Source organism: Chlamydotis macqueenii, chromosome 1 (genome assembly GCF_036417535.1).
Source record: "Chlamydotis macqueenii isolate bChlMac1 chromosome 1, bChlMac1.mat, whole genome shotgun sequence".
NCBI lineage: Eukaryota > Metazoa > Chordata > Aves > Otidiformes > Otididae > Chlamydotis > Chlamydotis macqueenii.
Genome location: NC_141556.1, coordinates 77,897,038 through 77,909,576, shown reverse-complemented (window position 1 = coordinate 77,909,576; position 12,539 = coordinate 77,897,038). Strand labels below are relative to the sequence as shown.

General features: G+C 45.7%; 1 protein-coding gene across 2 annotated transcripts in view; it reads left to right on the top strand.

Annotated features, from left to right (window-relative positions):
- Positions 1-2,959, top strand: part of PHF21B (PHD finger protein 21B) — a 169,390-nt gene extending 166,431 nt beyond the window's left edge. For both annotated transcript variants that reach the window (XM_086743676.1, XM_086743583.1), the window contains one exon: positions 2,216-2,959. In XM_086743676.1, the coding sequence (XP_086599802.1) occupies positions 2,216-2,440 (225 nt within the window). In that variant the 3' untranslated portion in view covers positions 2,441-2,959. The remainder of the gene's footprint in view (positions 1-2,215) is intronic.
- Positions 2,960-12,539: the final 9,580 nt, after the last annotated feature.

The window sequence follows — 12,539 nt, the reverse complement described above, 5'->3', positions numbered from 1 at the left end:
GGGCAACCTGTTCCAGTGTTCCACCATTCTCATTGTAAATTTTTTTTCCCTATGTCTAATCTGAATCTACCTCCCTCTATTTGAAAACCATTACCCCTCGTCTTACTGCAACAGGCCCTGCTGAAGAGTTTCTCCCTGTCTTTCCTGTAGGCCCCCCTTAGGTACTGGAAGGCTGCCCTGGAGCCTTTTCTTCTCCAGGCTGAACAGCCCCAACTCTCTCAGCACCTCTCTCATAGGAGAGGTGCTCCAGCACCTCTGGATGAGTGGGCTGAGTTCAAAGTGAATGTATGGGCTGAGTTCAAAGCCATAATTTCTATTCTCCATGGGAGAAGGAACTTGTATGGGACTACCTCATCTCAGGCTGACTCTTAAGGGGTTGCTGTTAGCTTGCGTAACACTCTCAATAAACGTATGAAACTTCCTTACTCTGGAAAAATCAAAGTGGCAGCTGCTAAAGTAACTGGTCACTAGTTGTTTTACCACTGCAGTTATCCAGAGGAGGCATGTTAAAATATTTATCACATTTAAAATAGAGTGGAAGGAAAAGCAATAACTTATTAAAAGACATCACAGTGGGGAATATTCCCTGTGAGTATCTATAGCCACCATCAGCACTAATGGAAACACACCATACGTCTGAAGAAGTGACTCTGGGGTACAGAGTATCTTCGGTAGGTGGGAGAGTGCAGCGGGCTGACATGTTCGGAAAAAAAAAAGCATCTGGGGATGCAGTCAGCTATCAGGTGTATGTCACTGCTGTCAAAATCAGTAAGATTTCTACCTAAGCAGAATCAGATTCTTTCAGTGGGCAACACTGTCTTATTTAAATGGTAATACCAGCCCATGATTGTCTTTATTGGAGATGCATCCAGTTGAAAGGAGAAAAGTAATCAAAGGTGTTTCAGCACAGAACACTTTCATTTCTGACATTTACCTTAACAGAGATTTACATTAAAGAGAACACCCTCACAGACACCACAGGTGGAAAGGTGTTATTTGGTAAAAACAGAACATGGTTTATCCTTCACTTGAGATTTCACCTGTCTAAACCAACCTCTGAGCAGCTCCATGTTACTGCTTTTCAAACAACTTGGCTTTCAAGTGATCATTTCCTGCTTCCCCAGGACCGGAGACTCCCCCCGCTGCCCTGGGTATTCTAGACCATAGTTGAAGAGGAGCACTCTGCAGAGAAATAACCAGTTTTGCCGGACCCCTGGGCCCACTGGGAGAGGGAAAACAGGAGGTTTCAGATATTGGAGAGGCCACCGTCTCTTGCTGTCTAGCAGTCTTAGGTTTTTGGTCTGTGCCATAGTCCCTCGCAGGCTATTTAACAGTATCAAGGATGGGATGTTAGCTGCAGCAGCACCGAGTTTGGGAGGGAAGGGAGAATTATGGATTCTGCCTTATCTCCTCTTGGAGAAGAGGAGACATATAAAAGATATATAGATGTGGCACTTAGGCACATGGTTTAGTGGTGGACTTGGCAGTGTTAGGTTTATGATTGGACTTGATGCTCTCAAAGGTCTTTTCCAACCTAAATGATTCTGTGATTCTATGGGGGAGATTTGGGATGCCTTCATTTGGCTCCTGCTATCATGCTCATTTTCATGTAGGTTTGTATGAAATGTTTCAAGTGATTGCGGGGTGCATTTTGGCTGCCCCATAGGAAAAAGGCTTTATTGTGACTGCAGTGCTGTAAAAGTAGTGTCCTAGATCAAGTTTTCTGCCAGAAAGATACTGACTGCATGTTTAGAGAGATGAACTTATCTTCACAGTACTGACTCCCTAAAATCTGTGGCATGTACAAAATGCATCATGGTGAGGTTTATCCCTCAAGCGTTTGGCAAGAATGAGAGACCTCACTGGTGGCTTCAGTCCTTCCCAGTCATACAGCTATTACAGTCCTGTGCCAGTAATCTCTTTGGAGTGCAGGAGGCATTTCGGCCAGGCTGTCTACAGGACGAGGTCAGAAACGTCCTCTGAATGCGTTTGGACTGGGATGAATATTGTTACCCGAGACAGCTGCCGCAGTGTACGTGGTGCTGGTGATTACTCCATTTGTTAAGCTGTGGTTTTGCAGTCCCCAAAGGACAGTATACTTCGTTTGAGCAGGACGTGCACTCAAGACACAAAAGGATGTTTGGAGAGATGTTTGACACCAATTTGAATGTATTCTCAGTCTTTCCTTCTCTCTCCCCTTCTCTTTATTTGACAGAAATGCTTAGAGCTAAAAACCAGCCTGTTGGCCCAGCAGAAAGGGACTCAGTCATCACTGGAACGTCTCAAAACCCTCATTAGACTGATACAAAATGAGCAGATGATTCAGGTTACCATGACGACCACCACCACCTCCTCCCTGCTAACTGTCCCCTGGATCAAACCCTCCTCTGCCTCCGCTGCCATGCACAAAGCCTTGCAGCAATCACAGGGTAACAACTGACAGAGCCGGCTGCACGAGAGCGAAGGAAGGGAGGGGAAAAAAAACTTTATACACATGCGCAGAGGAGATTAAACTGAAACAAAGGAGAGGAGGAACAATCTCAGTTTTGATACGCATAGAAACTTGCAAACCAATCAGTCCAGTTTGTAGGTCACTGTGGCAGCAGGTTCCCACGGAGCGGGCTGTGCTGCGGTTTTGTATTTGCCAAGACCTCCAGTGCTTATGAGATTTCTTTTGTTATGTTGGCCTTAATGTATTTCTGACTAAGGATGAAGAGGAAGAGTATGGCCGATAGGAAGCAGGATATCCTTTTGTGGGGGGCAGGCAGGTTTCCAGTTCTGCTTTAAGGGGAAAATTTTCAATGCAAAGAGTTAGTGAGCTAGTAGAGAAGTAGTTGGGCTGAAAGCTATGTGTGGGAGGGAATTCGGTGCGATAACCAGAAACTGAACTACTTAGGACTTGACATGGATTCTTATCAGAGGAACAAAGCTGGCCCCGTTGATTCAGGTGACCTGGAGATGGGGCCGTTTCGACCAGAATGACGTCACGGACACTCACAGAGCCTTCGAAACAAAAGATTGGTTTTTTTCAGTATTATTAGAGTTGAGAATTGCAGATGCAGATATTTAAATAAAGAAACTGTATGAAGTTAGCATTTCTAGTAAAATATTGAAGTATTTTCATGCTGATGCTTCTGTATATGCGTTCTGAAGTATTTAAAAAAGTATGACTGTAAAACTCCTTACACTTTTGCAGGTCCTTTTTACTTATTTTGCTATCAGTGTATTTTTCTCATGGAGTTTTTGTGCAAGATCTAGCATAAACCATAATAGTGGATATCTTTGGCAGGTTGGGTTTCTTTTTTTTAAAGAGATTATTTGGGGGGGGGGTCTTTTTTCTTGATTTTGGAATTTTTTTTTAAGAAGAAAGCAAATAAGTATTCTTTTTTTTTTGTTTCTTGCCAGTACAGATAATATGCCAAAAAGATAACTTTCCATTTTTGTACTGCATTTTTATTGTTAATAATATGTAACATGATTTTTTTTTTATTCTTCTTTTTCTTTTTTTGCTTGCAGAAATATCTGCTGAAACGGTACAGGAAAAAAAAAAAACCTGCCTCAAGGGGTTGTTTCTCATACTGGATAATATCAAGAGTTCTAGGGGAAGGGACAGGTCGTGGAAAATGTCAAGCTTTTGTTGAGGTTTTTTTTGAAACTTGATTACTTTTTAAGATTTTGTTGGCTTTAAGCACATTTGGGAAGTGTTTAGCATTAGCCTGAGAAAATCCCAGCGCGCCTGCTTGTTTCACTAGCTAGTCTTCCTGATACTGCAAGGGTCCGCCTGGCCCCCCCACCGTAGGCCACAGGCCCCCCTGTCACCCTGCGGCCTGCCTGGGAAGGTAGTGATGGGCACCCCAGTTTTTCTCAACGTCACACACGCACTCCAGATGCCGCCGTCTCTGTCATTTATGAGTTCTCCGTCACTTAGCACAACAGGTACTTAAGGAAAGCAAGAAGCCACCACATGACACAAGGCTAGTCTCTCACATCAGCATATCACATGGTGCCGAATAACTTTTTTTTTTTTTAAATAAAAAAAACGACATGAGGGACTGGCTTTTTCTGTCGCCCATCACTAGGCAGCACATGGTCCCTTCAACCATTTTCACAACTCCGGGAGAAACTGTGCAGTACTATACAAATCTATTTTAATACACAACACTCGGTTGAACAAGATTTTTATATTCTTTTATTGATGAACAAAGTGAACTAAGTAAAACACAATTGTTATACATTGGTTATTGTATGCCAATTATGCATTCTAGCGTGGCTTGCAATGTAAATGTTTTCAGGTTTAATGATTTTTTTTCCTTCTCAGACAAAAAAAAGGGAAAGCGTGGAAGGTTGAATATGTGAAGAATTTCTGAAGAAGTGTCTTGAACTGTTAAAAGTAGTTATTTTGAAAAGGGGACTGTCCAGTGGATAGTGTGCATAGAAAAAAAAAAAGTGTTTGTCTTAAATATGCCAATGTAGTTTTACTTCTTTATGATGCATTAAACTTGATTGACAATTTAATGGTGGTGTCGTCGTCATCGTGATATCCGCTGGCCTACCGAGAGCTCGCTGCTGTGTCCCCTTCCCTGGCTAGACTCTGCCTGAGGGGGAAAAGTGACTGGTGCCGATTTCTCCATCACTGTATTCCAATTTTCATATTTAAATAATACCAGAACGACTACAGTACTTTCTGCTTTCCTTCTTCGGGGAAGATGGCCTCTTCCTTGGTGTCATTGTGCCTCCCAGGCAGGGGGACCTTGTCCACTCCCTTTTTTGGCTTCCCACCTCTTGGAATAATTTCCCATTCCACTGTTTCCCAGATCTATAAGCAGAGATGTTGTCAGTACCTCAAATCTCTCCCATTTTCCTCTTGTATCTCTCCTGGATTGTATTTTCAAGGTTTTCACCAGGATTTAAACACTGTACGGGGCTTGGCCAAAACTGAGATGAACTGAGTCAGCTCAGGAGCAAGCCTAGGGCTCTGAGACAGAAGGTTACCACAGGGTAACGTGTTGCCGTACATCAGCCAAGCTGTCTGCATGTGCTCCTTACATCGTTTGCGCACGTTGCGGACCGTGTGGTCTTCACTTACGGCGGGTTCCTGGAGAGAGATTTGCTGCAGACCGAGGACACGCTGTTGGCTGCAGCAGAGCTGCTGGCAGGCCCGTGGGTTTTCATTTCAGAGCCGTACTTTCAGGTGCTCTTCAAATGTGTGGTGGGCCCATTTTGTAAAGTTGTTTATAAATCACTTTGTAAACACAGTAAAGAATGAGATATCCCTTCACAGGAGTTGTCTGGTTTCTGGCCAGTGGAAAGGACAGAACTTCCCAATGAAACGAACCGAATGAAAGCAAGACGTGACAGCTGCATGAAACCTACCGCAGTAGCTGATGCTTACGCAGAGCTTACGCAGACGTTTTTTTTGACAGGGGTAGGGGGAAAGGGTATTTTCTGATTGATGGCAGAGGGGGGGTTTCCTTGTCTTCACTTCCTGGCAGTGTCACTGCTTAATTTTGAGTTGCAGTCAGCAGGAGGGGCTGAGCACTGCATCCTTGCATCCCCTGCAGCGAGGCTGCCCCCTCCTCCCTCCTGGCCTCTGTTATGGGGAAGGCACCCTGATTTTTCCTAATATTGCTTCCAATTTTAGAAGACACCTCTACCCCAAACCAACAAACCCAGAAATCGTGTGTAATCATCATCACCACCCTTCTGCCACCACCCTAACCTATAAACTCAGCACTGTGCTAACAGACAGGAGCCAATTACAGAGCTCTGCATGTTGCCTTAATAATTAATGTGGTTGCAAGGGAGTGCAGGCTTACGCTAGCCTTTCATCTTCGATAGTAATTTAAATTAAGTTTTTGGTGGAGATTTGTAGGAGCCACGGTAGCCTCCATGTTCCTTGCTGCCACACTGGGCATTGTCTTTGAAAAGAATTGGGAGCCGCGGGGTTCCCAGCCTCCCCTCCCAAGCGAGTTATTTTTACAACTATGCCAGACTTCACAGCTTCAGAGCTCTTTATTTTAACATGACAGACTGTTTTCTGTGCGTAGGACCTTTTCACATGCCATTAGTAATCTCGCAGAGGAGCTGCTCTGCAAATAGCCATTCAGATGAAATGTGTTGTCTCCAAGACTGTCAGTTTTATATTTGCGCCTCTTCAAATGTAATTTCGCCTACCTTCCTTCTCCCACTGTCTCCCCTTCCTCAGAAATGAGAGGAAAAGGAACTCTTCTGTATGCGGGGAGGTAACACGGCGCGATGCCAGCTCTTCCCAGTAAGCGGACTGAAGAATGCTGGCACAGCTTGTTTGTGTCAGGATCCCAGATGTTTTGGGGCTTCGTACTCTTAGGGGGAGAAGCCACAATGGATCCACTGTGCCCTAGAGACTGAAAAATCACGAGGCAAGGTCAAGGCTCCATGATTATTTTTTTTTTTTTAATATTTGGTTCGTGATCACTGGCAGCAATTTTTGTGCTATTGATTTCACAGAAGCATCAGTCCAGCTAGTGGCTTCTCTGGTGGTAGACCTCTGTGTAAGGATCATGGCACAAACTCTACAACAGCTGTACTAGGCGTTGACTCTACATGCTGACGTACCCATCGCATGCTGGTTTCCTAGCAGTTTGATGGCCTATTAGGAACACTTTAAACTTTCAGAAGAGTGCATTATAAACTGATGTGTACTTTTTGTTCTCTGTTCTGCAGGTCCTCTGTAGTTGAAAAGAGAGAGACATTACACTGAAATGAGTGGCAACAGCCACATCAGATAAGACTCCACTCACTTTAATCAGGTTTTGCCAACTGCAGTTTACTTTGCTTAGAAAATGAAGCCTGGCTTCTGAGATCAATCACTAGCGGCTGACTGGTGCAAACAGAAAATGCCAGAAAAGCCACTTTTAAGTTCACCATGGTGAATATCATTAAAGAATTTTTTTTTTTCCCCTCCCTCAAAAAAGCAAACAAAAATGAAAATTGTCAGGATAGAAAAACTACTACAAAGCCTATACAGGCATATAGAGATTCTAGCCAGGGAGAAGGAAAAAAAAAAAAAAAAAAGATGTCATTGCTCTTTGAAGTTGTTGTTTGCATTTGTACTGGCGGATTGCAGATGACGTCCGTGCTGTTCAAATGCAGCAGAAATGCTACACCCCAACCTTTGATTATCAGCCTCACTTATTAAGCAGTTACCACAGAAATTTTAATTCACTTTTGCATTTCATCTTTGAACTTGAGCTGCAGCAATAAATAGCCTTTCCCCTCAATATTTGTGCTGGAAACATAGCTGATTGGCAGTCCAGCTGCTGTCAACAAAGCAATATTCCAGTAAACTGGGCCGCAAATATCTCTGCTTGTGCTTTGTCCGTTCCAAGTGGGAACGCTGCTGTATCATTGATGATGTGTACTGCTGCCCCCCGCTACAGTTGTGGCTAGACTGCAGAGCAGAAGAGCTCCTGTGATTGCGGCTCTCCATCGCCTGCCCGGGAGGTGGGCCAGCCCGGCGAGCGGGTGGTCTAGCTCACTCATTGCACTCTTGAACTGCCGCATGTTTACCTCCCTCTCAGGAAGCCGAAGAGAGATGTAAGGAGAGCCCAGGGTGCCGAGCGAGAATCATGGCTAAGGCATTGCCCTGAAAATGAGAGTGATGCTAGGTTTGTTATTTTCCATTTGAGGAGGCTTGAAACAATAATTTCATGAGTGAGCCCAATATCTCTTCATAAATTACATCTCCCCTCACCACTATGCACTCTCCTCATTTTCCAAAGTGGGGAGGTTTCCTTCAGCAGCGCAATGGAAAACGAGAGACACACGCAGCCCCTGGGAGGGCCTTTGTGTCCCTGTACACAGGTGAGCAAATCCCCAAGACTACGAGTCCTCCTCCCTTGGCAGTCAAACACAGGCAGCCTCTAAGAGATCTTTTAAAATTCCCAAACTCCTCTCTCCCCCTGTCATCCAGGGCATCTCTTTGTCCCAATGTACTCTAGGTTATTGAAACCCAGGGTTGTGGTTTAAGCTGTATCTATCTGCTGAAAATGAAAGAGTTGTGCCATTGTTGGACGTGGACATGAGCATTCTTCACCCTGATTGATAGGTTTTTGTGTCCCTTCATAGCAGCACTTCCCAGGTGTTTTCATCTGCTTCTTGGGACCACTTCTGCTTTATCTGGCCATGGAAATACTTACATGTCTTAGTGAAAAACCCAAGGAGAATTAAGAAAGGGGTAGCATTAGAAATAAGTGCATGAAGCAGCAAATTGAAAGAAAAGAAATTCTGATGTAGATATTATGTTATTGTTTAAAGTGTACTTGGATATCTCAGAATTTTTCTAATGGTTTGAAACTGCATCATTAAAAAAAAAATATGCGTTGAGCCACTGACTGTGTGTTACATTTTTCTTATCTTCCTCTATTACTTCACAACCACAAAAAATAAACCAAGTCCCACCCACGTAGTTCACTTCATCTGGGTATGCCACCTGAATCATCACAGCATCATTCCTGGGTCCCAATCTTAGAGCATAGAGGAGATCGATTGTGCATCATTTCTAGCTGCAAAATTGCCAAAGGAAACAAAATACCCAGCTTCGCTGCGGCTTGGGAGGTTCCTTGTCGTGGGACTGAACACCTGATGGGCAACAGCTGCTGAAGCATGTCCCTGTTGCTAGCAGAAGGCTGGCCTCCATGTCTGTGGTGGGTGATAGCCACCAAAAGGAGAGCTCCATTAGGAAGCATCAGCATCAGCTCAGGAGCTAATCCCTGTGCTACGCCACATGATGCTGCTAAGCACTTTAAGCCATCCAGTAAGAGGTTTTACTTACATGGGTACATTTGCACTTCACCTATGATGGTTCCTCTTTTTTTATCCGACTTCACTTAAGCTCACGGCTAGAGAAGGGACCATTTAATGGCCTCCCAGCTGATACTTTGAATACACTTTGGAAGAGCTCCCAACAAGTTTCTATCTCTACTTGTTGTTTTTTTTTATTTTAAAGCTCTACCTCACACATTGCTTTGAATGCTACCCAGGACCTCAGTGTAATGCTGACCTTGGGAAGTTCCTGGTTCCGTGGTTTACTTGCTCAGCCCATCCTCTTCCTACAAGCTGATAGCCTTATCATGCTTTAAAGAAGAAAATTTATTTGTGATTAAAGCAGAACTGTCATACTGGGGGGGAGGAGGGGTGAGAGCCTGACATGTCCCTTTTTCCTCACGGACACTGATGGAAGCAGTGGTAGCTCCGTCACCACCACCTGTAGGAATAGTTTGTCCAGATATGGCTGTTACCAAGTCCTGTTAGCCATATCCACAGGCGAAGCTCATTCATCCAACCCTGCTTGGCTCTGGGAGACTCCAGCCTGATCGAAATTAATGATTTCAAGGACTTTTTTCACATAGCATATTTCTACTTTTTTTTTTGTCCTCCCAGTAAAATTTGTCTCAGGGTCTCCAAGCACCTGAGGAAGAGGTGAGACAGCACCAAGAGCCACTGCCCCAGCTGCCTTTCCCCATTCCCTCTGCTGAGGGGCTCCAAGGACCTCATGAAGCCAGAATACGGGGCAGGAGAGAGACACAACCAGCCAAGTGCAGCTTGTGTGAATTCCCCTTGGTTGGGTTTTGATTTGACATCATCTGTCCAGTGGCTTCACCCTGAGCAGTGTTGAAAGGGGGGCCAGAAAAGGCTGGGTTGCTAACACTGATTCAATGTTTTTTTTCCAAAGCAAAACCAGGCACTGTCATGGCCAAATATGTCATATTTAAAGTAAAGGAGCTGCCCCTCTGGTGCACAGCGTCTCTCCACTGCTCCTCAAGTCAGTTCAGTTGGGTGAGGGTGAGCGAGAGCAGGATTTGGCCCTTAGGCAACAGGAAATTTGCTTTATCAATCCCTCAGGTCTAGCATTAACTCCTGTACACGAAGTTAGGGCTGTTGCTTCCAGCAAACACTTGCCGTCTGTCTCCATCTCCTCCTCTCTCCCCTGCTTATTGAAAAGCCTGGAGTTGGCCCAGGGAATGAGGGATTTCTGGGTTCAGATCTGGGGCAGGGAGTGTTCATCTTTAAGTCAGGTTTTGGCAAGAACTTCAGGGGTGAAGGTGCTCTTTCAAGAAATGGCAATCAGGGAAAGAAATCAGCAGGTGCTGGCATGATGGGGTGGGAGGTGAGAGTAGGGACAAGAGGAATCAGCAGAAGATTAAGCAAAATTGTGATGGGCTGTGGATGCTAACCCTCATGGCTCTCAGCAGGTTCCTATTTTATAATGGGCAGTCCCTCCACTCCACACAGTTTGTGCAAAGCAGATGCATCTCAGACTGTCAGACTCAGGAATATCTGATAGCTCAGGATCCCTTCTCCATCCTTCACATATTAGCTGAAGGACATCATGATAAGACTTTTGTTTTATTTTTAGGGTAACTAAGAATAAAAAAGAGCATAATTAACTGCAAAACAAGCACCATCTACAAACCCAGAACATAAAGGTCTCTTTAAAGGCCACCAACATTTGGACTGGTTGAATTAGTAGGTGTACAAGCAGCAAGGCATCAAACTGACCCTTTGCAAAGCTGCCTTACCTCAGGCACAGGCTGGGGTGTCAAAACAAAGTAAGGAGTAACAGGCTGTGCAAACAGCATTTCCTTAGATGGGGGATCTGCCTGCTCGCAGAGTCTCTCTGCTCCGGGGGATCTGCCTTTGCTCTAGAGGGCTCATCTCGTTCACGCACATGAGCAAGAAGTCTCCTCCTACAACTCATCCTGATGGGTAGCCAGCCGTCCTTACCCGTCTTCCCGTGCCTCACCAAGACACACATGGAACTGGTCAATGGACCTGCTGGGGCTGAGAGCTCAGCAGCAGCCTCTCTCCTCTCCCAGTAGCACTTCCCCCGCTAGTCCGGAGTAGGGACCAAAACTCTGGAAAAGTCCTCTCCCATCCAGCTCTGAACTCGGAGGCTTTCACACCACAAAGCCAGCAGAGAACACCACTGACATTTCTCTCAATGTCCGTTACCTCCTTCACCCAGAGGCACTTCCCACCTCCCCCTGCCTTGGGCATGTTTGCAGCGCTCCAGCTCAGCTTGCTGTAGCGAAGCCAAACCCACGGAAGAAACCCAAGTGCGGTCCCTGGGCATGTGCCATTAGCCATGCGCAAGTTTATTGCCCTTCAAAGCTCCTCAGTGTGCACAACCAGGCTTTCTCTAAAGACTGCACCGTTACACCCACCCATTACTAGCCAAAACCGAGTATGCCTGGCAATCATCTAGTTTCATGCCCCAAAAAACAAAGCAACACACAAGTAGTAGGTAGACTTGCCATTTACTTTCAAAAAAACACAATAGAAACAAGTTTTAAAATTATTTATTGGAACACAACAGCAACAGAACTGTCAGATTTTTTTTTAAAGGTGAAATTAGAAACATTCAAGAAGCAGACAAACACAACTCAAAACAAACTAAGACCTATTAGCCTGTGCAAACAGCGCTTGCTTCAACAGAGGATCTCCTTGTGCCAGAGAATCTGCCTGCTCCAGGGGATCTGCCTGTGCTGGCAGATCAGCCTTTGCTCCACAGGTCTTGTTCCATTCACGCAGACCAGCAGGACGTCTCCTCCACCAATGCTGCCTGAGGGGTGGCCCATCATCCTTGTCAGTCTGCCCATGTTCCTCCAAGATGCACAGGGAAACAATCAACAGATCCACTGGGGCTGAGAGCTCAGCGGCAGCACTCTCCGTTTTCCTCTCCACATCTTTAAGAAACAGATAAATGCAACAGGTAACACAACAATTGTGCATCAGGCAAAAAAAGAGTTTCCTCAATTCATAAACAGAATGGACACAAACCACACAAATCCAAGTTAGAAGAAACCGTCTCGGCCAAAGGCGTTCCATCTGCCCAGGGGTCAGTCTCCACCGAGGGGCTTGGATGCACCAGGGGGGCTGGCAGCACTCGAGTGGGATTGCCCCGTCCACGCAGGCGAGCCACAAGTCCCTTCCACCAACTCCTCCTGATGGGTGTCTGGCTGTCCTCGTCAATCTGCCCATGCTCCACCGAGACAGGAGGCCAACTGGTCAACGGCTCCGCTGGGACTGAGAGCCTGGCGATAGCACCTTCTCTCATCTCCACATCTTTAAGAAACAGATAAATGCAACAGGTAACACAACAATTGTGCATGAGGCAAAAAAAGAGTTTCCTCAATTCATAAATAGAATGGACACAAACCACACAAATCCAAGTTAGAAGAAACCGGCTCGGCCAAAGGCGTTCCATCTGCCCAGGGGTCAGTCTCCACCGAGGGGCTTGGATGCACCAGGGGGGCTGGCAGCACTCGAGTGGGATTGCCCCGTCCACGCAGGCGAGCCACAAGTCCCTTCCACCCATTCCTCCTGGCAGATGGCTGGTCAGCCTCGTCAATCTGCTCACGCTCCAGCAAGACAGGAGGCCAATTGGTCAGTGGATTCGCTGTGGCTGAGAGCTCAGCGGCAGCACATTCTTTCCTCTCCACATCTTTAAGAAACAGATAAATGCATGCGCATCAGGCAAAAAAGAGTTTCCTCAATTC